Source organism: Gossypium hirsutum, chromosome A04 (genome assembly GCF_007990345.1).
Source record: "Gossypium hirsutum isolate 1008001.06 chromosome A04, Gossypium_hirsutum_v2.1, whole genome shotgun sequence".
NCBI lineage: Eukaryota > Viridiplantae > Streptophyta > Magnoliopsida > Malvales > Malvaceae > Gossypium > Gossypium hirsutum.
This window is the reverse complement of record NC_053427.1, coordinates 5,205,865-5,228,664: the sequence shown is the minus strand read 5'-3', so window position 1 is coordinate 5,228,664 and position 22,800 is coordinate 5,205,865. Positions and strand designations below refer to the sequence as shown.

The 22,800-nt window shown below is 35.3% G+C and overlaps 1 protein-coding gene across 1 annotated transcript; it reads right to left on the bottom strand.

Moving 5' to 3' along the window:
* Positions 1-14,249: 14,249 nt before the first annotated feature.
* Positions 14,250-16,063, bottom strand: LOC121227881 (probable 2-oxoglutarate-dependent dioxygenase AOP1). The gene is made up of 3 exons (XM_041110797.1): positions 15,644-16,063; positions 14,912-15,233; positions 14,250-14,618 (listed from the first exon to the last, which is right to left on the bottom strand). Exons 1-3 carry the CDS (start codon positions 16,009-16,011, stop codon positions 14,352-14,354), a joined length of 957 nt encoding a protein of 318 aa, XP_040966731.1. The 5' UTR covers positions 16,012-16,063; the 3' UTR covers positions 14,250-14,351.
* Positions 16,064-22,800: the final 6,737 nt, after the last annotated feature.

The following is a 22,800-nucleotide window of genomic DNA, read 5'->3' as shown; positions in this document are numbered from 1 at the left end:
ACAAAGGCTCTGCACATTACCACACGTTGCAAGGGATTCACATTGCCGGGGTATTGATTGATAATGGATCGGCACTAAACGTCCTACCTCTATCCATATTAAATAAGTTGCCCGTGGATAGTTCCCATATGAAAACATGCCAAAATATGGTGAGGGCATTCGATGGTACCGAAAGGAAAGTAATGGGGATGATCGAAATACCCCTTTTAATTGGCCCTAGCACGTACGAGATAGATTTCTTGGTAATGGACATCAGGCCCTCTTACAATTGCTTATTGGGAAGGCCTTGGATTCACTCAGCGGGGGCAGTGCCGTCATCGTTACACCAAAAGCTCAAATTTATAACGGAAGGACGATTGGTGACCGTGAATACGAAGAAGATATCATTGCATCCGTTACCAGTAATGCACCATATGTGGGGACAGATGATGAAGCCCTAGAGTGTTCTTTTCGGTCGTTAGAATTTGTAAATGCGACCTTTGTTGTTGAAGGAAATAAGATCCCGATGCCCAACATCTCTAAAACTACAAGAATGGGCCTACTACTGACGGTTGGGAAAGAGCTTTGCTAGGGAAAGGGCTTGGAAGAAGCCTACAAAGGAAGGTTAAGCACCTATGCTCATGGACAAACGAGACCACTTTGGCTTAGGATTCAAGCCGGATGCAAAACAAAAGAAAAAAGAGCAAGAGAAGAAACAAGAAAGGAGAAGAGCGCGTTTAAGTGGGGAAGAGGTTAAGTGGGAGCCGATGACCTTTCCCCACATATCCAGAACATTCGTGTCAGGAGGGACTATTTACTCTGAAGGAAGAGCAACAAGGAAAGGATTTTCTAAAGAAATGTTGGAAGACTTAAGCATTAACGCCGCATATAAAGAAAGGAATGGAGTTGAAGATTTGTCGGGCATTCGCCCTTATGAGCCAAAAGTGTTCTGAATAATTGGACTGCGAAAGAGATTCCTATAGTCTTTAGAACTAACACAGAGTAATACTCAAAACACACCTATTACTTCAGGCCTAGGAGTAATAAGTGTCCTTTTGTGAAATAGGCTTATGTTTGAAATCGTTATTTTAATGAAATGCATCTTTTTTACTTATTTCGTGCAAATATTCTTTTATTCTTTCATTCATGATCATACCATACATATCATTATTCTTAGATTCTCTTGTTCTTTGTATCTTTCTTCGCACCTACAACAGGTCTCCAGATATCAACGATGTGAGTGACGTTGCTACTAACTCAGAGTCTCCTTTTGAGCGAGATATGTGTCTAGAGGGATCTCAGAACTTTGAGGATAACTGAGACTGTAACTTATCCCCTGATTTGTTAAGGATGGTAGAACACGGGGAGAAACAGATTCTACCCCACAAAGAGACCGTAGAAGTCGTAAACTTGGGAGATGAAATAGAAAAGAAAGAAGTAAAGATCGGGCTTGTATTACCACTAAGACAAAGTGGGACCTTGTGGAGTTACTCCAGGAGTTCAAAGATGTCTTTGCATGGTCATATCAAGACATGCCTGGCTAAGTACTGACATTGTGGTACACAGACTCCCCATCAAAGAAGAATGCAAGCCAGTTCAGCAAAAGCTTGAAGGATGAGACCCGATGTGTTGTTGAAAATAAAAGAAGAGGTCAAGAAGCAATTTGATGCTGGTTTTCTACAAGTGGTTAAGTACTCGGAATGGGTAGCCAATATTGTCCCTATCTCTAAGAAAGATGGAAAAGTACGGATGTGTGTGGACTACAGGGATCTGAACAAAGCCAGCCCGAAGGATAATTTCCCGTTGCCTCATATTGACACATTAGTGGATAACACAGCAGGTTACTCACTCTTCTCGTTCATGGACAGTTTCTCAAGGTACAATCAGATCAAAATGCATCCTGAAGACATGAATAAAACTATATTTGTGACCATGTGGGGAACCTTTTGCTATAAGGTGATGCCGTTTGGATTGAAAAATGCGGGAGCAACATATCAGAGAGCCATGGTAACCCTATTCCACGATATGATGTATAAAGAAATTGAAGTCTACGTTGACGACATGATCGCCAAATCTCGGACTGAAGAAGAGCATGTGCAAGGCTTGAGGAAATTATTTTTGAGGTTGAGAAAATTCCAGCTGAAACTCAATCCAGCAAAATGTACCTTCGGGGTCAGGTCAGGAAAACTACTAGATTCGTGGTTAATGAGAAAGGATTGAGATTGACCCAGATAAAGTCAAAGCCATACAAGAGTTACCTCCACCGCGTACTCAAAAGGAAGTTCGAGGATTCCTAGGAAGATTAAATTACATCGGTCCGTTTATTTCACAACTAACCGAAAAATGTGACCCCATATTCCGTCTCCTTAAGAAACACAACCCTGGTGTTTGGGACGAGGAATGCCAGAAGACTTTCGACAAAGTTAAGCAATATTTGTCTAACGTCCCAGTGTTAACACCACCTAGCCAGATAAGCCACTGATATTGTATTTGGCGGTATTTGAAAATTCTATGGGATGTGTGCTTGACCAACACGATGAATCAGGAAAGAAACAAAAAGCGATATACTACCTCAGTAAAAAGTTTACTGAGTGTGAGGCGAGATACTCGTTCATTGAAAAGTTGTGTTGTGCCTTAATCTGGACAACCCGAAGACTAATACAATACATGTTGTACCACACAACTTGGCTGATCTCTAAATGGATCCCTTGAAGTATTTGATGGAGTCGATTGCTTTGAACGGGAGAATGGCCCGATGGCAAATTTTACTTTCTGAATTCGATATAGTCTACGTGAACCAGAAGGCCATAAAAGGGAGTGCGATAGCAGATTTTCTGGCCAGCAGAGCCCTAGAGGACAACGAACCTCTGAACTTTGACTTCCCAAATGAAGATCTAATGTATATAACAACCACTGAAGAAGACCCTCAAGAAGGTCATCCTTGGAAGCTAAACTTTGATGGAGCATCAAATGCTGTAGGTAACGGAATCGGGGCAGTCCTGGTATCCCCAAACGGAAATCATTACCCATTCACTAGTAAGTTGGATTTTGACTGCACAACAATATGGCAGAGTACAAAGCATGCATCATGGGAATTCGTGCGGCCATAGAGCGTAAAATCAATGTGTTAGAAGTATACGAAGATTCTGCCCTAGTGATTTATCAACTCAAAGGTGAATGGGAGACAAGGGACCCCAAATTGATTAATTACTAAAGGATGATCCTTGAGTTAATTAAAGATTTTGATGATATTGTCTTCAGCTACCTCCCGCGAGAAGAAAATCAGATGGCTGACGCCTTAGCGACTTTAGCCTCTATGATCAAGGTGAACAAGCAAGAGGATGTGAAACCAATCCAAATGAGTATTTATGAAGCTCCGGCTCATTGTTATAACCTCGAAGAAAAAGAAGAGAATGATGATCACCTTGGTACCACGATATCCTGCGATTGTGAAGAATCGTAAGTACCCCGACCAAGCTACTAAGAATGACAAAAGGACGTTGAGAAGACTGGCCAGTGATTATGTCTTAGACGGGGAGATCCTATACAAAAGAAGGAAGGATTAGGTACTATTAAGATGTGTAGACGCTATCGAGGCTAAGAAAATCTTAAAAGAAGTCCATGAGGGCATCTGTGGGACACACGTTAATGGTTTTATAATGGCCAGGCAAATTATGAGGTTCGGTTATTATTGGTCTACCATGGAAGGAGACTGCATTAACTAGCAAAAGATGTCATAAGTGCCAAATCTATGGAGACAAGATTAATGTACCTCCTTCGCCTCTGCATGTCATGACTTCACCATGGCCTTTCTCGATGTGGGGCATGGATGTGATTGGACCAATTTCACCAAAAGCTTCGAACGGCATCGATTCATCTTTGTGGACATCGATTATTTCACCAAGTGGGTGGAGGCCGCTTCATATGCCAATGTTACGAAGTCGGCAGTTAGCAAGTTCTTGAAAAAGGAGATCATTTGTCGATATGGAATGCCAGAAAAGATCATATCTGACAACGCATTAAATTTAAACAACAACATGATAGCGGATGTCTGCAGTCAGTTCAAGATCAGACACCAAACTCGTCACCATACCGCCCGAAGATGAACGGTGCAGTTGAGGCAGCTAATAAAAACATTAAGAGGATCGTAGGGAAAATACTGAGACTTACAAAGACTGGTACGAAAAGCTACCATTTGCTCTCTATGCTTATCGAACGTCTGTCAGAACTTTCACTGGGGCAACGCCTTTCTCATTGGTTTATGGAATGGAGGCAGTTTTACCTATCGAGGTTGAGATTCCTTCCCTCAGAGTTTTGTCAGAGGTAAAGTTGGATAAAGCAGAATGGATCCAGTCCCGACACGATCAGCTGAATTTGATTGAAGAAAAGAGGCTAAGGGCTATTCGCCATGGTCAGATGTACCAAAAGCGAATGATGCGAGCTGACAACAAAAAGGTTCACCCTAGAGAATTCCATGAGGGAGACCTAGTATTGAAAAAGATCCTGCCCATACAAAAGGATTTCAGAGGAAAATGGATGCCGAATTGGGAAGGACCTTATGTGGTGAAGAAAGCCTTTTCTAGAGGAGCATTGATATTGGCAGAGATGGATGGCAAAACTTTACCCAATCCCGTGAATTCGGATTCGGTTAAGAAATACTTCGCCTAAAAAAAAAAGAGGCTAAGGTGAAAACCAGCAAAGGGTACCTTGAGATTAAAGGGATTTTGAATTGAAAACTTGTAAAAGGGCGATTCAAATTTTGATTAAAGATGGGGCATACGGTAATCTTACGATACCTAAATTAACAAGGAAGAGAGATGTTACATCTTGGGGCATCTACAAGAGTACTCTGGACCCCCTAAACACATATTGAGCTTAAAAAGGAATCCTCAAGAAGTTCGTACGGAGAAGCTCACGCTGCGATATCTGGGGCACCTATTTTCTTTCTATTCATTTTGTATTCCAGTAATATTTGTTGTCCGTGGTTAATCTATCCCCTTCAAATTTTGTTTCTGACAAATTTCAGTTCTGTCATTGTTACGATATTTTTCAAGCATTTTGCACTGAAATAATGATTAATGGACTAAAGTCATTTTTGCAAAAAAAAAAGAAAGAGTTCTGAATATTACTCTGAAAGTCTGTAAATAGTACAGGAACCTGAAATAGGGCTATTATTTAGAACTAACCAAACTTAAAGATTGGAAGCATTTGAGGAGAAAAACTTTAAATTGAGACTACCTCTTCGGGTTTTCTGTTCAAAGATCTAAGCTGAACAAGAAGACAGGGTACCGTTTTAGTAATCGAACCTTGATGGACAAAGGGCAATGACAACCCGTACATTTAAAAAGGGATTCATTCTCACAACATGCTGCACTTGTGTATTCATTCGTGACACATCTAGTTAGGAGCATTTGATTCATTTCGATCATAGCATCCTGGTTATTTGACATAAGCATCACATTTAGTTAGGATCATTTGATTCATTTCAATGATAGCGTCCTAATTATTTGGCATAAACATAGTTACATGAAACTGATTTTACAGATCATGTTCCCCAGAAGACAGTGCAGTGGAATTGGTGAATTCACAAGCCTTAAACCCCTAAGTAGTAGGGTAACAGGCTGAATTTACAAATCTTAACCCCCTAAGCAGTAAGGAAACAGATCGAAGATGATGGGCCTTAAAACCCTAAGCAGTAGGGTAACAGGCTGAATTTACAAGATCTTAACCCCCTAAGCAGTAGGGAAACAGATCGAAGGCGATGAACCTTAAACCCTTAAGCAGTAGGGTAACAGGCTGAATTTACAAGATCTTAACCCCCTAAGCAGTAGGGAAATAGATCGAAGGCGATGGACCTTAAACCCTAAGCAGTAGGGTAACAGGCTGAAAATTATAGATTCTATATTCCTGAAATGGCGTTGGAGCAGCTCGAAGCCACAGCAGATCTCCTCGAAGTTTCAGTGGAGTAGATTGGAGTCACATGTCTTATCTTCTTGAAGCTGCAACAGACTGAAGATAGCAGATCTTATTTCTCTGAAGCTGCAATAGAGCAAAGTAAAGTGACAAGCCACAGTAGACTGCAATGAGACTAGCCGAAGAAGAGAAGCACCAAAAGTTAAGACTCGGCGAAACCGACCAAAATTGGCCCTTTTAAAGTCTTTGCTCTATTCCCGTTACACGACAATGAGCAAAGAGGGGCAGCTGTTGAGGCCCAATTTTGGCCCAACTTAATACCTAACCCTAGCCCAATACCCAAAAAAAAAAATTTCTAGGTGTGCTGCCCTACTGTCTGCCACCATAACCCACTCCATGTTGGCCACCCACCCCATTTGCTCCACTTGCCTGCAATGGAAAAGGCAAATAAATTAAAAAAAAAGAACAAGTTGTAAAAGGTTATATAAAGCCACAATCTCAATGTAAGGTTATTATTTAACTATTTTACTGTTAAATTAGTTAAATTTATTATTTTTGTTATTATTTGCGCTATTATTAGTATTTTTTATGTATATATTATATTGTCGTTATCATTACTATTATTAAATATTCTTATTATTACTATTATTTTTATTCCTTTTATTATTGTTTATTATCAATATTTATTATTATTGCTATTATTGCTATTATATCCTAATTTATATTCGTCTTATCTAATTTTATTTATCTCTTTATATTTATGTTTATATTTTATGTATTATACATATCTTTATATTTACACATGAACATTACTATTCTACTATTGCTTTTTTATTATTATTTTCATTGGCATTTTTACTTATTATCATTTCGTATCTTTATTAACATTATTACTATTATTATTTTACTATCATGTTTTTCTTATCACAATTTTTATAACTTAACGTGCTATTATTACTATTATTTTTATTTTTTATTACCATTATTGTTATTGTACTTATATCTATATGTATTTTGTTTTAATACCATTATTATTACTACTTCCATTACCTTTTATCTCTAACTATTATGATTTTTACGTACATATTATCATTTATATTATTATTATTATTACTTCTTTGTATTACTATTATTGTACATACATATTCGTTATAATTTATATTATTACAATTATTATTATTGTATTTTTATATTCTTTCTATTATGTATTACTCATATATTATCACTACCACTTAGTATTTTATTATTATATTTTAATGTATTATTAACATGACTTTTATTTTATCATTATTATTACTATTATTCCTTATTGTCATGGTTAGTATTCTTATAGCTATTATTTTTATTACTAATATTACTATTGTCATATCTAGTATTATTTTTTACTTTCATTATACCTACTACTATTATTATGGTTTCTCTTTTATATTAATTTACGTTTTATATAATACATTGATTTTACCACTTATTCGTTTGTACTTTTATGTAATTCCAAACCTTTTATTTATTTTGTATCATTATTTTATTTTATATAATACTTATTTATGTTTATACCATTATTACTATTTTATGCTTTTTATTTATTATAAGTTTGTTTACTTACTCATATGTTTATTTGCTTACCCCCGATTTAAAATCCAATTTATACTATAATTTACTTTGTTATTTCCTTTATCGTTGTATTTTTATTTCATTTTGTTTCTCATTATCATTATTTCATTATGTTTATTCGTTTATTCTTATATGTCTCAATATATCTGCAAATCCATATTATTTTGTCATTATAATTGTTGTTTATATCACCACCTTTGTTATTATTATGCATGTTAATACTGCAACTCGTTTCTTATTTCACCATGCGATTATGATTACATTGGTCTTTTACTCGTCGCATATAATTGCGTTTTTCTAAAATAAAACAAGTTTCGTATTTAGACAATTCATAAAATTGTGCCCTAACTTACTGGGTTTCGGTTTTCCTCGTTTAAATCTAAATAACGATATAATCCTCTTAAATGCAATACGAAAAAACACTTATTTTCGGAAGTACGAGGTGTTGTGCCCTAACTTACTGGGTACGACATTTTGTCACCTCGAAATAAGAATTTGTTTAAAAATAAAGGCAATATTTGGTATTAGGAAATTCGAGAAAACGTGCCCTAACTTACTGGGTTTCGACTTTTCTTGTTTATCCTAAATAACCGAACAGCCTTTTAAAAAAAATTTAGAATATATGAATTTTAAATAAAGGAAGCTCATTCTCAAAGTTTGAGATGTTGTGTCCTAACTTACTGAGCGTGACATTTTATTACTTCGAGATGAGAGAGTCTTTAACATTTGTTTTAATTTATTTGGTCATTTTCAAATTAGCATTTTTACGAAGAGGGATCGTATTTCAATGTCTTTCAAGCTTTCCATTTTCGACATTAAGATATTAATTAATCAACTAGGTACCAATTTTTGGGCGCTACGAGGGTGCTAATCCTTCCTCGTGCGTAACCAACTCCCGAACCTGTTTTCTTGATTTACGTGGACCAAAATCGTTGTTTAAATAAATCAAACCATTCATTAAAAACAACCACTTTTACAAGGTGATCCAATCACACCTAAAAAGATTGGTGGCGACTCCCGTTTTCGTTTTTTCTCCAAGTCGATACCGTTTTCCAAAAAATGGTTACGACAGAAGGTAAATGGATTGCTAAGGAAATGGAAGCATCCTTCATTGATGTTATGCACCTAATGGGATTTCAGATAAAAAACCACTATGGAGGGATAATCTAGAATTAAAGAATTCATGGATCATTGGAGGCAACTTTAATGGATTTAGTGAGGTTCAGTGGGACGATATTTTCTCAAGGTCGTTATTGGATTCAGAAAAAAGTATATTGAGCAGGTTGAAATCATTGGTTGGGAACTTGGTGCTAGATCCTGTAGTGGAGGATCGTCTAATGTGGATTGATGAAAAAGACGGACAGTTTTGTAATCATTATTTTTCCAAGAGATTATGGAACTGAAGGTTCTAGAGTTTGCAATTTCTTGTGGATGATGGCGATTTAGTGAATCCTAAATACGAATTTTCTGACATGAGGGGACGTGCGATTGGATCTGTCAAAATATGGTTGTCTGTGGTATATTGACAGGGTGACTTTCAATATAAATTTGTTAATGGTTTTAGGTGCAAGATTTTCCTTTGGTGGGGTTTTGCAATGGAAACCTGTTAGGAGTTTTGATGATTTCTTTTTGCTATGTTGTAATGTGAATTTGACAGGACTCCATAAAAGTTTATGGCTGATATCGATTTTGACGTTATGTTGACCAATACGGTTGGCACGTAAGGATAAAGTGTTTCACAGAAGATTGATGACTGTTGATACACTGTTGTTCCATTCTAAAATGAGAGCTTTGATAGAGGCAAGGGCGGCTCATGATGTCTGTTAATTTTTGGAAGGATAATGGTGGTGCTGGCCTATGAAATGTAGTTCATTGAGAAGCATAGTCAACGAGAACATTATTCAGTAGAAGCCACCTTCCCCTAGGTGGATCAAGTTCAGTGTCCCAGGTGTCATAATGGAGGATGAAGCGAGTAGTGGTGGGGGATTGAGAGACAATAAAGGAGTGGCCTATGTTATGTTCTCTAGGCCGATTGAAGCTACAGATTGGGAAAAGCAGAGGTAAGAGCCATAAAAATAGTCGTGGAGATGTTTATGAGTATAGGTTGGCATGAAAAAGTTCCTCTAGTTATTGAGTCTAGCTTGAGTGTTGTTCTGGAGGGGTTGTTGGATAGGAGCTATAGACCATGGATGTTTCGGAATCTATTCATTAGTATCGGTTGTGATATTAATCTATTGTTGCGTGCTCAATTCACAATTATTCAATGACAAGGTAATATTATAGCTAATGCTCCAACAAAAGTAGGTATAAGGAGACCTTTGCTATTTAAAGTCTGATGGTGATTATTGTGATTGCCGATTGAAGCTACAGGATTAGGAAAAGCAGAGGTAAGAGCCATAAAAATAGTCGTGGAGATGTTTATGAGTATAGGTTGGCATGAAAAAGTTCCTCTAGTTATTGAGTCTAGCTCGAGTGTTGTTCTGGAGGGGTTGTTGGATAGAGCTATAGACCATGGATGTTGCGGAATCTATTCATTGGTATCGGTTGTGATATTAATCTATTGTTGCGTGCTCAATTCACAATTATTCAATGACAAGGTAATATTATAGCTAATGCTCCGACAAAAGTAGGTATAAGGAGACCTTTGCTATTTAAAGTCTGATGGTGATTATTGTGATTGTTTGAATTGTTATTGGCTGCTTCAAGTCGTGTTGTTCTTCATAATGTAAAACAACTATGGATGTTTTGTAATCTTGTTGTCTTTGAAAGAGGTTGGATTTCTCCAACATCTTTCCATATTTGTTGTCTTTGTGTTGACTAAGCAAATATATATATTACATTAGGGACGAAGCTAAATTTTTTTTTAGGGTCAGAATTAAATTGTATATTTTTACAATAGTAAAAATAAAATTTCACCATTTTAATAGTTTATGTATTAATAATTTTTAAACGATTAAATCAAATTTTTATCATTTTTGGGTGCCAAAGTATAATTTTACTATTATTAATTTAAAATTATATAAATTATAAAGGGTCCTAAAAGGAAAATTTTCCATTTTTGAGGGGTTGAAGCCCCTTCCAACCCCTTAGCTCCACTTCCGTATTATATTTTATAACTTAAATTTCTAATTTGTTTACACTATGAAATTTAGGTGACAAAAAAAAGTGTTTGTGGAAAGGAAAATTGCAATATAAATCATTTCGTCTTTTTAATATAAATTTTAATGATATTCGTGAGTTATATTTTCATAATAAATCTTTTCAATTTATTTATATTTAATGATTATATTTATAACTTTACGTAGTTACTATAAAATTTTAAAACTATGTACATAAAGTGAATTATTAACATGTAAAAATATATATAAATTTATAATACCTAAGTAAAAAATTGTATGAACATGAACATAAAAAAAATGGTTGGATGTAATAGCTAACCGAATAGTGAATGGTTTAGCAACCTCTACTTATTCAACGGTTTATTGAGTTTTTTTTCATGATTTTTTATACAATATCTAGAACTATTCATAATCTCTCTCAAAACTTAAAAACGAAGATAAATACACTTCAATGTGCTCGAGTCCACGCCCTTCTATATTATAGCAATACCGATACCAATCAAGTTAAGATTTTGTCAAACTTTCATGATTTTTTTAGATTTAAAAGTTTAGAAGTTGATGTAGAAAATTAATTAAAAAAATTAAAAAAGAATGACCTCTGTTATGAGGATAAAATTTTGAGAAGAGATGAACATCTATTGACAACAATGATACATTTTTTTCTCAGCCAATGTAAATTTTTTTTTAAATCCCACAAAGGGAGGACTAACCAAAAGGTTAGAGATAAAGAAAATACACCATACTTAAAAACAATAACAGTACAACTACAGTCACCTATAAAACACACACAAACACAAATAGCATATTGAAGCATTTACAACCCCTCAAAAAACAACATCCAACACCCTCATACGAAAACATTAACAACATAAGGAACCTAAAGCATCACTCAAATAAAACCTTAATGATCACTAACATCAACAAAAAATTACATAAAGAACCAGTTCAAGAGCATTACTTCTTTGTAAAAATCAACGAAAATCACCCTTTCAAAGTGTTGAATAATGTGATGCCATCAATGTTGTATTTGATCAAAGTGATTAAGATGAATGAATCTAGGAAGACTACTAGTCATTTGATTAATATGCGTGGATATACTTATCTAAGATGCATGTATGTATTAGAGTCACATTACTTACTAGATGCATAAATAAAAACTAATAGTCACTTGCAACAACTATATCAGTTAATGGAACCTAAAAATGGTTCCAACATCCGATTAAAATTGAACTCCTGAGCATTTATGGGCCTCTCCAATCTACATCTAAGTGAGTTAGTGTAACACCCCGAATTTTGGGGTTGAAAGTTTTTGGGTTTTGTGGTTAGGGTCAGAGAGAAGGTTGCGCTATTGTGTTTAATGGCGCGTGTAAGTGTCAGAATGGGTCTGCTAGTCTGATGGTTGAGTGTGTGTTAATTTACCTCTAGGTCATTGGCTTGAGTCCTTGTGTGTACTTTTTGGAGGAATATTTTTGTTCTGTTCTGTTCTGTTCTGTTTTGTTGTGTTGTTTTAATTTAATATATAATTATTAAATTATTTCTTTATTTATTTTTATTTTGTCTCTAGGACGTTCTTTTTCTTCTTTCCTGTTATTGTATTTTATTTTCTTTTTATTTTTGGTTTTGTTTTTTCTGTTATTTTTTCTTCTTCTTTCTTTCGCTTGGGGAAAACAGTTTTTGCTGCATATCAAAGAATTTCACTTCTCCATCGTCGAATCAGGTGTGGGTTTCGTATCTTTTCTGTCTTATTTGCGAATTCTATATCGACATTATGAAAAGTCAACATCATGTGTGTGTGTGTTCGCAAACCTATTAATTTCTATCTTGTATCGTTGTCTTATCTTAGAAATTGTGTGTTTTGGTATATGTTTGAATTATCGAGGGTTGGGGAGTGCTTCGTGGCTGATAGCATGTTTTTCGAGGCTGTTTTAGGGTGGTTTCGTGACCACACGGGTGGCTACATGGGTGTGTGCCGATATACACAGCCGTGTGCTTTTGGGAATTAGGGTTCTCGAGTTGATTTTGGCGTCACACGATCGTGTGGCCAATTTGGGAATTTTGTCAATTTTCACACGGCCGTGTCCCTTGGGCACACGAGCGTGTGTGTTTGGGGATTAGGGTTTGAGTGATTTGGTGCCACATGCCCATATGGCTAATTTGGGGATTTAGGGACCCCACACGGGCATACCAAAAGCCAAGTATAATTATCCTAAGTACCAGATAGTATGGAATGTGAAGAGGAACGGAAGCAGAATCTATGGAAGCAATAATAGCAACTGATGAACTAGGAATAGGAAAAACGTCTTTGGAGTTGAGAGATCCACCAACCTCAGTAATTCACCGTTTTGACGATAGTTTTTACAAAAAACCATACTAGGGGCGAGTAATCTCCATTTTTTCCATGATAGAGACAAATCAAATAGGAACAAAGCGAATAAGTACGAGTAAATCGATGGAAAATGGTGGGAGAAGTTTGGTAAAAAAGTAGTCAATGACTCAAAATGAAGAAAACCTAAAAAGCTGTTGTTAGATTCCAAACCATCCAACCCTTCAAAATTGAGCGAGAATTGAATCAATCGAAAGATAGTCGAGAAGAAGGCAAAATTACAAATTAGCCTTTGACATCTTGTTTGCTTGTTGTTTTTCTGGGTCAGTTCATATGTAACTTACTATGTTCTTTTAAGGCTATGTTTGAATTATATTATAATATATATTAGTTTAGGTTGAATGTAATTTTGGTGATTTTGGCATCTAAATTGTAAAGTACGAATGATATGGTTATTATAAATAGATATGATGTACTAAATGGAAATGAAATGCATTTATGGATGGATGATATGTAAATGATGGCATTACATGGATTGAAATGAATTAAAAATTGTAATATTGCCTGTGTGAACTTAGTAAATGATTAGGATATGAATGACATGCCATTAGGGTCCCAAAACTGAAAACGAGTGTTTAATTAGGGATTAATATGATGGCTTGAGATCCAACATTTGTTGCGAATTCTCTGAAGTTAGTGTTAGCAGCATCGTACTAAGCAAATGTTAGCAGCCCAAATATGTCAGAACATGTAAACAAATCAGTCCCATGTATCCAAGTTCAATTTACTTTAGTTCTCCAGGTGAAAGACAAATGAAAATGGTATTAAACGAAAATGAAATGGTCGGGATGAATATATATATGAATGAAATTGTATATATGTTACAAGTTGAATATGATTTAGTTAGTATATGTTATATGATGGAATGTTATATAACTATATGAATATGTTATAAGCTCATGACATGTAATTGAACTAATCTATTTGATGTTTTCGTTGAATGTACCTAAACGTATAAGATGCCAAAGGATTGTCATATGTGTACCAATGTGCTTCTATTTCTAAATTGTTGTAATGTTAAGGTAAGTTAAGTAAATTTCATATGGACTTACTAAGCATTCAAAATGCATACCAATTGTCTCTATTTTATCCTTATAGATTGTCTGTTTACAGAATGTGTTGGCTACAATATAATATATACATTTTTGGTGAATTTTAAGTGGAAAACAAAGTTTTAATAATAACAGATTTATGCAACTTGAATCTAGATCATGCTTGAGACAGTGAACATTTTGATTTCACGCTAACACACGGAATTTTATGATATAGTGATTATTAATTGCCAAATCTTAAAAATTGTAATAAGCAATTTGGCTACAATATAGTAATTATTGACGGGCCAAATCTTAGACAGCACAATAAGTTTTAAGAGGAGCTATAACAGCCCCAGATCTAAAAACACCTTTAGCTACTTCGGAGGAGAAATATTTCAAAAATTCTTCATGGTTATGAGGTTTGAAGAGCATGGGATTTTTGTCATCCACAAGCTCAGTTGGAACCTTTACCATGTAGCCTCCTCTTACAGTTGAAAACAGTCCAATGCTATACCTATCTTCGTTAGCCTTCATCAAGACACGATGATAAGGAGAAGACAATCGACCATTTAACCATACCTGCAACAATATAAAAGTTTATGTTCAAGTCAAGCTATTTAAACACTTGTGACCCGTTTGGCTGTTAGTCTAATAACATGATAAAAAAAAGTTTATTTAGTATAAATTTAACTTGAAATTAGAGATAGGAGTAAAACTTTTTTCAAGAATTAAAACATTTTCCTTCTCTTTGCTAGAAATAAATCATGGGAGTGAATAAATATTACAAATTGAATTAATATATTTTGCTAACATATATATTAAAATATGTGTAAATATTAATACTTGATTATATCAAAATAAGTGGAACTTACGCTAAGGCACTCTCCAATCATGACTATGAAAGAGTTGGGGGAAAACTTCATATTCATCCATTCACCATCTTTGTTTTGAATCTCCAATCCATTAACCTCGTTTTGATACAAAAGGGTCATCATATTAGTGTCACAGTGTGCAGGTACCCCAATGGTTTGCTCGTTGGCTTTTGGCTTTTCATATTTCATGATCCTCAATTGATAGTTTGCGATGTCAGTGAGCTCATCCATGTATTTCTCAAGCCCAAAACTCTCCAAAATCATCTTCAATATTGTCTTTTCTAACTCTGATGTTAGTTGAATGAAAGATGCCAGAGTTTCACTGCCAAACACAAAGCAAATAATTAATAAAAACCAAGTCTGCTAATTTTGATAAAGGGCTTTTTGATAGAGGGGTTTTTGCATATTTAAAATTAAGAATCAGATTGTATTTAATTTATTTTTATATGTTAAATTAAAGAGTAAATTAATTTTTTGTATTAAAAATTTTGTCCATCTCTATTATTAAAATTAGTTTGGTGAATGAAATAACCAAAAAATTACACTTGACTATCCCCTGTTTCTCATATTGGTGTACAAGAATTAATTTTTAATAGTAAAAATAGATTAATAGAAAGGTTAGTTTGATTTTTTATCTAAAGTAAAATAATTAGTTTGTCCAGTTATTTAGTAGAGAAAACAAAATGCATTATGACTTGTATTACAATTTCTTCCATGGAATTTTTACCGTACCTGAAAGCTATATTTCCCTGAGGCCATAAACTGGTGGTGAGGTATTGTTCAATGTTTTCAGCAATATAAGCATCATCCACCGCCATGCTTTGAAACACACCAGATGGAGGACACGAATAGCCACAAAAGGGCTTATCGGAAACAAACAGTTTTTTTGTTTGTAAAGGCAAGTCAAAGACCTCTTGCAAAGCCCCAAATACTGCCTTTCGAAGCTCCAGGATTGGATCAAACAAAGCCTCGAAACAACCGTACTCCTCCAGTGCTTCCCGAACTTGGGATTTCACTAAATCCCATTCGGGGCTGCCCGGTTTCAGGTTTTGGTTTGAGAAATCTATGACTGGAACCATTGCCTGAGTTGTTGAGCTCATCTCTGTGTTTATATCAAACAATAATGCTTGAATGGTACCTTTTATATACAATCCAGGAGATTTATAAACAATTTTTTTTTATGAAAAAAAAATCTCTATTATACAAATAATTTATACATTGAATAGCGATATTAACTATCCCAGTTAGATTGTTTTTTTCCTCTCTTGTTGCTGTTATTCGTCTGTAAGTAGCAGCCGGCCGTCACAAATCACAACCATTTGGATTAATCTGTTTACATAGACACTGACGACTTCGATATGCTTACGAATGATATATATATATACACTATTTTGAATATTGCGATAACATTTGAATTGAATATTTTAATTACTATTTACAATGAATAATCAACATAGTTATTAACTTTTCGGGTTTAGGGTTTAATAGGTAAGTGAGGAATTTTTGAAAATGGAGAAAGATCCGATAACAGTTTCCTTTCACAACATTTCAGTGACCATGCACTGGAAAGGTTTATGGGCATTGTTTAGGTACCATGGAGACGTCATTGATGCATTGAATGGAAGAAGATTTGGTTTTGTGAGATATGAGAAAATGATGGATGCTCAAAGCGTTATAAGCCGATAAAAAGATTTCGTCATTTTAGGGAATTGGATTTCTGTAGACTTAGCAAGATTCAAGGGGAGAAGACAAGTTTGGAGAAAAGTTTCTTTGGAAGGGATACCAAAACAGCAGCAGGTTGTTAATAACGATGCAGGGAAGGAGAAAGTAAAAATATTGAAAGATAGTAGAATGGATTTAGGAGAAAACTCCATGAGAAGTAGCAACGATTTGAGTAAGACAGAAGGTAAAGATATATTGCAAGGAGAGGAACTTGATTAAGTTGGTTCAGGGACATGTTGACAACGAGCAACTGTGAAAGCTTCAAAAATGCCTGGTAGGAATTACTTCTATGTGGTGTGATACAAAGAGTTTAACTGAAAGAATAGCTAGAATTGGATTGGGGGAGATTAAAATCAGAAGGACTCAAAGAAGGCATTTTTTGATTGAAATACCCGACATGGAACTGTTAGAGTTATTAAAGCAGCACGATTGGACCGTATCTGAGGGAGTTTTTTTGTTAAAATTGAGCCTTGGTCGGAGAGCTTGGCAGTGAAGGAGAGAGTATTTTGGATTGAAGTATTAGGCATTCCCTTACACTGTTGGAACTATACTTCTTTCAAAAGAATAGTTGGAGTATGGGGAGGATTAATATTTCTCGATGAGAATTCGACGATGGTGAAAAGTTTCGATAAAATGTTGATGCTGGTATCCACCAAGCAACTAGAAAGGACTGATGAGTTAATCTATTTGGAGGTGGGGAAGGTGAATTTTCGATTAGAGTTATTGAAACAGGACTGTCGGAATTTTTTGACGAATCAAGCAGGGGTTATGGAGTGAAGGATAAAGAAGAGTGGGAATTAGTGCAGGAAAGGGATGACACCATTGTGTCAGATTCTTAATCGGCGACGAGGACAAGTCCGGAAAAGGCTTCAGAAGAGAGACAAAATCTGAAGGACGAAGCAATTAATGTAATCATCCTTGAGAAAACAAACGTCAACGTTGGGTGTTAAGAGTTCTGCAGAAAATGTTTTAAGAATGGAAGAGGAACAGTTGAGTGGTTATAGGGCCGGTATTAGTTTGGGTGAGAAGGACAAAAACTGTTGTAACATCCGGGCTTTGGAAGATGTCAGCAATATGGGCTTTCAAGTAGCTGAATTAGGCCTAGTAAATCAAGTTGGGGTCAAGAAGAACGAAGGGATGATGAAGTGGCAGTGGACTTGGAGAATGTAACGGGCCAACAGTTGGGGTCTGGAGGGGATCAAGTTCCATTATCATCCACGAGCAGTTGGGAAATAAGGATGTGGTGGTTAAAATTAGAGAAGAAAGAAGAAAGGGCTTCTGGTGGGGAGTCACCATCAATTCTTAATAGGAAGAAACAAAAATTTAATTGGGATTTAGCATTAGAGGCGATGAGCGAGAAGTTGTCGATGAAATTATTACGTTAGAAGGCCTATAGAACCGTGTGACAGGGGAAAGGTGGGTCGCGACCTTGACTCAAGAAGGCTAGTATTTGTAAGTTCTGTGGTTTTCTTTTGTTGTTTCGGTGATTCTCTCTTGGTGGTGGAAAAATGAGGATTTTGTCTTGAAATATAAGGGGTATGACTCCAGAGGCTAAGCTAGACTATGTTAGAAGAGTGATATGCAAAGCTAAAGCGAATATGTGCTGTATTCAGGAATCAAAATTAAACTCGGTTACTGCCGATATTTTTAGGAAGGTTTCGGGTGATGATAATCTTGAATTTAGATTTTGGGTAGCAGAGCGGTCTTCTGAAAGTGTTATAAGAATATAGGATAAGAGTACTTTTTAAATAGGTAATTATTTCATTTATAAGAGATTTGTATTAGTGGAAGGTAAATGGATTGCTGAGGAAATGGAAGCATCCTTGATTGATGTTATGTACCCAATGGGGTTTCGAATAAAAAACAACTATGGAAGGATATTCTAGAATTAAAGAATTCACTTGATAGTCCATGAATCATTGAAAGCAACTTTAATGGATTTAGTGAGGTTCAGTGGGACATATTTTCTCTAGGCCGTTATTGGATTCGGAAAAAAGTATATTGAGTAGGTTGAAATCATTGATTGGGAACTTGGTGTGGATTAATGAAAAAGACGGGCAGTTTTGTAATCATTATTTTTCCAAGAGATTATGGAACTGAAGGTTCTAGAGTTCGCAATTTCTTGTGGATGATGGCGATTGAGTGAATCCCAAATACGAATTTTCTGACCTGAGGGGGCGTGCAATTGGATCTGTCAAAATATGGTTGTCCGTGGTGTGACAGGGTGACGGAGAGTGTAAATTATTGTTTCTTTCAATGCAAATTTGTTAATGGTTTTAGGTGCAAGATTTTCCATTGCTAGGGTTTTCAATGGAAACCTGTTAGGAGTTTTGATGATTTCTTTTCGCTATGTTGTAAAGTGAATTTGACAGGACTCCATAAAAGCTTATGGCTGATTCGATTTTGATGTCATGTTGACCCATATGGTTGGCACGTAAGGATAAAGTGTTTCACAGAACATTGATGACTGTTGATACACTGTTGTTCAATTCTAAAATAAGATCTTGGATAGAGGCAAGGGCGGCTCATTATGTCTGTTAATTTTTGGAAGGATATTGGTGGTGTTGGACTATGAAATGTAGTTCATTGAGAAGCATAGTCAACAAGAACATTATTCTGTGGAAACCACCTTCCCCTGGGTGGATGAAGTTCAGTGTCGCAGGTATCATAATGGAGGATGAGGCGGGTAGTGGTAGGGTATTGAGAGACAATAAAGGAGTGGCCTATGCTATGTGCTCTAGGCCGATTGAGGCTACGGGATTGGGAAAGGCTGAGGTAAGAGCCATAAAAATAGTCGTGGAGATGTTTACGAGTATGGGTTGGCATGAGAAAGTTCCTCTAGTTATTGAATCTAGCTCAGTGTTGTTCTGGAGTGGTTGTTGGCTAGGAACTATAGACCGTGGATGTTGCGGAATCTATTCGTTGGTATCGGTTGTGATATTAATCTGTTGTTGCATGCTCAATTCGCAATTATGCAATGACAAGGTAATATTATGGCTAATGCTCCGACAAAAGCAAGTATAAGGAGACATTCGCTATTTAAAGCCTGATGGTGATTATTGTGATTGTTTGAGTTGTTATTGGCTGCTTCAAGTCGTGTTGTTTTTCATAATGTAAGACTACTATGGATGTTCTGTAATCTTGTCATCTTTGAAAGAGGTTGGATTTCTCCAACATATTTCTATATTTGTTGTCTTTTTGTTGACTAAGCAAAACAAAAATTATATATTACATTAGGGACGAAGCTAAAAATATTTTTGGGGGTTAGAACTAAATTGTATATTTTTACAATAGTAAAATAAAATTTCACCATTTTTATAACCTATATATTGATAATTTTCAAACCATTATATCAAATTTTTATTATTTTTGGGCTCCAAGTATAATTTTACTATTATTAATTTAAAATTATATAAATTATAAAGGGACCTAAAAGGAAAATTTTCCATTTTCGAGGGGTTGAAGACCTTGTCAGCCCTTAGCTTCACCTCCGTATTATATTTTATAACTTAATTTCTAATTTGTTTAGACTATGAAAATTTGATAGGTGACAAAAAAAGTATTTGAGAAAAGCAAAATTGCAATATAAATCATTTCGTCTTTTTAATATAAATTTTAATAATATTCCGCGAGTTATATTTCATAATAAGTCTTTTTAATTTATTTATAGTTAATGATTGAATTATAATTTTACGTAGTTACTATAAAATTTTAAAACTATGTACATAAAGTGAATTATCATGTAAAAAAATATAAATTTATAATATCTAAGTAAAAATTGTATGAACATGACATATAAAAAATGGTTGGATGTAATAGCTAACCGAATAGTGAATGGTTTAGCAACCTCCACTTATTCAACGGTTTATTGAGTTTTTTTTCATGATTTTGATACAATATCTAGAGCTATTCATAATCTCTTTCAAAACTTAAAAACGAAGATAAATACACTTTAATGTGCTCGAGTCCACGTCCTTCTGTATTAATAGTAATACTGATACCAATCAGTTAAGGTTTTGTCAAACTTTCATGATTTTTTTATATTTAAAGTTTAGAAGTTGATGTAGGAATTAATTAAAAAATTAAAAAAGGATGACTCTGTTATGAGGATAAATTTTGAGAAGAGATGAACATCTATTGACAACAATGATACATTTTTTTCTCAGCCAATGTAAATTTTTTTTTAAAATCCCACAAGGGAGGACTAACCAAAAGGTTAGAGATAAAGAAATACACCATACTTAAAGACAATAACAGTACAACTACAGTCACCTATAAAACACACACAAACACAAAATAGCATATTGAAGCATTTACAAGCCCTCAAAAACAACATCCAACACCCTCATACGAAAACATTAACAACATAAGGACCTAAAGCATCACTCAAATAAAACCTTAATGATCACTAACATCAACAAAAAATTACATAAAGAACCAGTTCAAGAGCATTACTTCTTTGTAAAATCAACGAAAATCACCCTTTCAAAGTGTTGAATAATGTGATGTCATCAATGTTGTATTTGATCAAAGTGATTAAGATGGATGAATCAAGGTAGACTAATAGTCATTTGATTAACATGCGTGGATATACTTATCTAAGATGCATGTATGTATTAGAGTCACATTACTTACTAGATGCATGAATAATAAACAATATATAGTCACTTGCAACAACTATAAAGGGTTTGTATATGATGAAACCATGGTAGAGAAGAATGAAAGCGATGTCCTCCAACATTTTCCAAAAACTATCATGTGATACCAAGGTCTCATCTGATTTAAACCATAACTGCCCAGTACTCATTGGTCATAACCAAATTGCCGAAGCACCATTAACGACGAATAACTAATCAGTCTCTAAATATCAATTAACGGAACCAAAAATGGTTCCCACATCCAATTAAAATTGAACTCTTGAGCATTTATGGGCCTCTCCACTCTACATTTAAGTGAGTTAGTGTAGCACCTTGAATTTTAGGGTTAGAAGTTTTTAGGTTTTGTAGTTAGGGTCAGTGAGAAGGTTGCGCTATTGTATTTAATGGGGCATGCAAGTGTTAGATGTGCTTGCTAGTCTGATGGTTGAGTGTGTGTAGCTTACCTTTAGGTCCTTGGCTTGAGTCCTTGTGTGTACTTTTGGAGAAATATTTTTGTTCTGTTCTGTTTGTTGTGTTGTTTTAATTTAATATATAATTAATAAATTATTTCTTTATTTATTTTTAGTTTGTCTTTGGGACGTTCTTTTTTCTTCTTTACTGTTATTTTATTTTATTTTCTTTTTATTTTTGGTTTTGCTTTTTTTGCTATTTTTTATTCTTCTTTCTTTCACTTGGGGAAAACGGTTTCGCTGCATAGATATCGAAGAATTTCGCTTCTCCGTCGTCAAATCAGGTGTGGGTTTCGTATCTTTTTTTCTTATTTTGGAATTTTACATCAACATTATGAAAATTCAACATTGTGTGTGTGAGTGTTCACAAACCTGTTAATTTCGATGTTGTATCATTGTCTTATGCTTAGAAATTGTGTGTTTTAGTATATTTTTGAATTATCGAGGGTTGGGGAGTGCTTCGTGGCTGATAGCATGTTTTTTGGGGCTATTTTAGGGTGGTTTCGTGACCACACGGGTGGCTACATGGGCGTGTGCCGATATACACAGCCGTGTGCTTTTGGGAATTAGGATTCCTGAGCTGACTTGGGCATCACACGGCCTGGCCACATGGCCGTGTGGTCGATTTGGGAATTTTGTCGATTTTTCACATAGCCGTATCCCTTGGGCACACAGGCGTGTGTGTTTGGAAATTAGGGTTTGAGTGATTTGGTCCACACGGCCTGGCCACATGGCCATGTGGCTAATTAGGGATTTAAGGATTCCACACAGGTGTGCCAAAAAGCCAAGTATAATTACCCGAAGTACCAGATAGGATGGAATGTGAAGAGGAAGGGAAGCAGAATCTGTGGAAGCAACAATAGCAATTGATGAACTGGGTATAAGAAAACTCCTTTGGAGTTGGGAGATCCACCAACCTCAGTAATTTCACTGTTTTGACGATAGTTTTTACAAAAAACCTGCTAGGGCGAGTAATCTCCATTTTTTCCATGATAGAGACAATCAAATAGAAAGAGAGCGAATAAGTATGAGTAGATCGACGGAAAATGGTGGGAGCAGT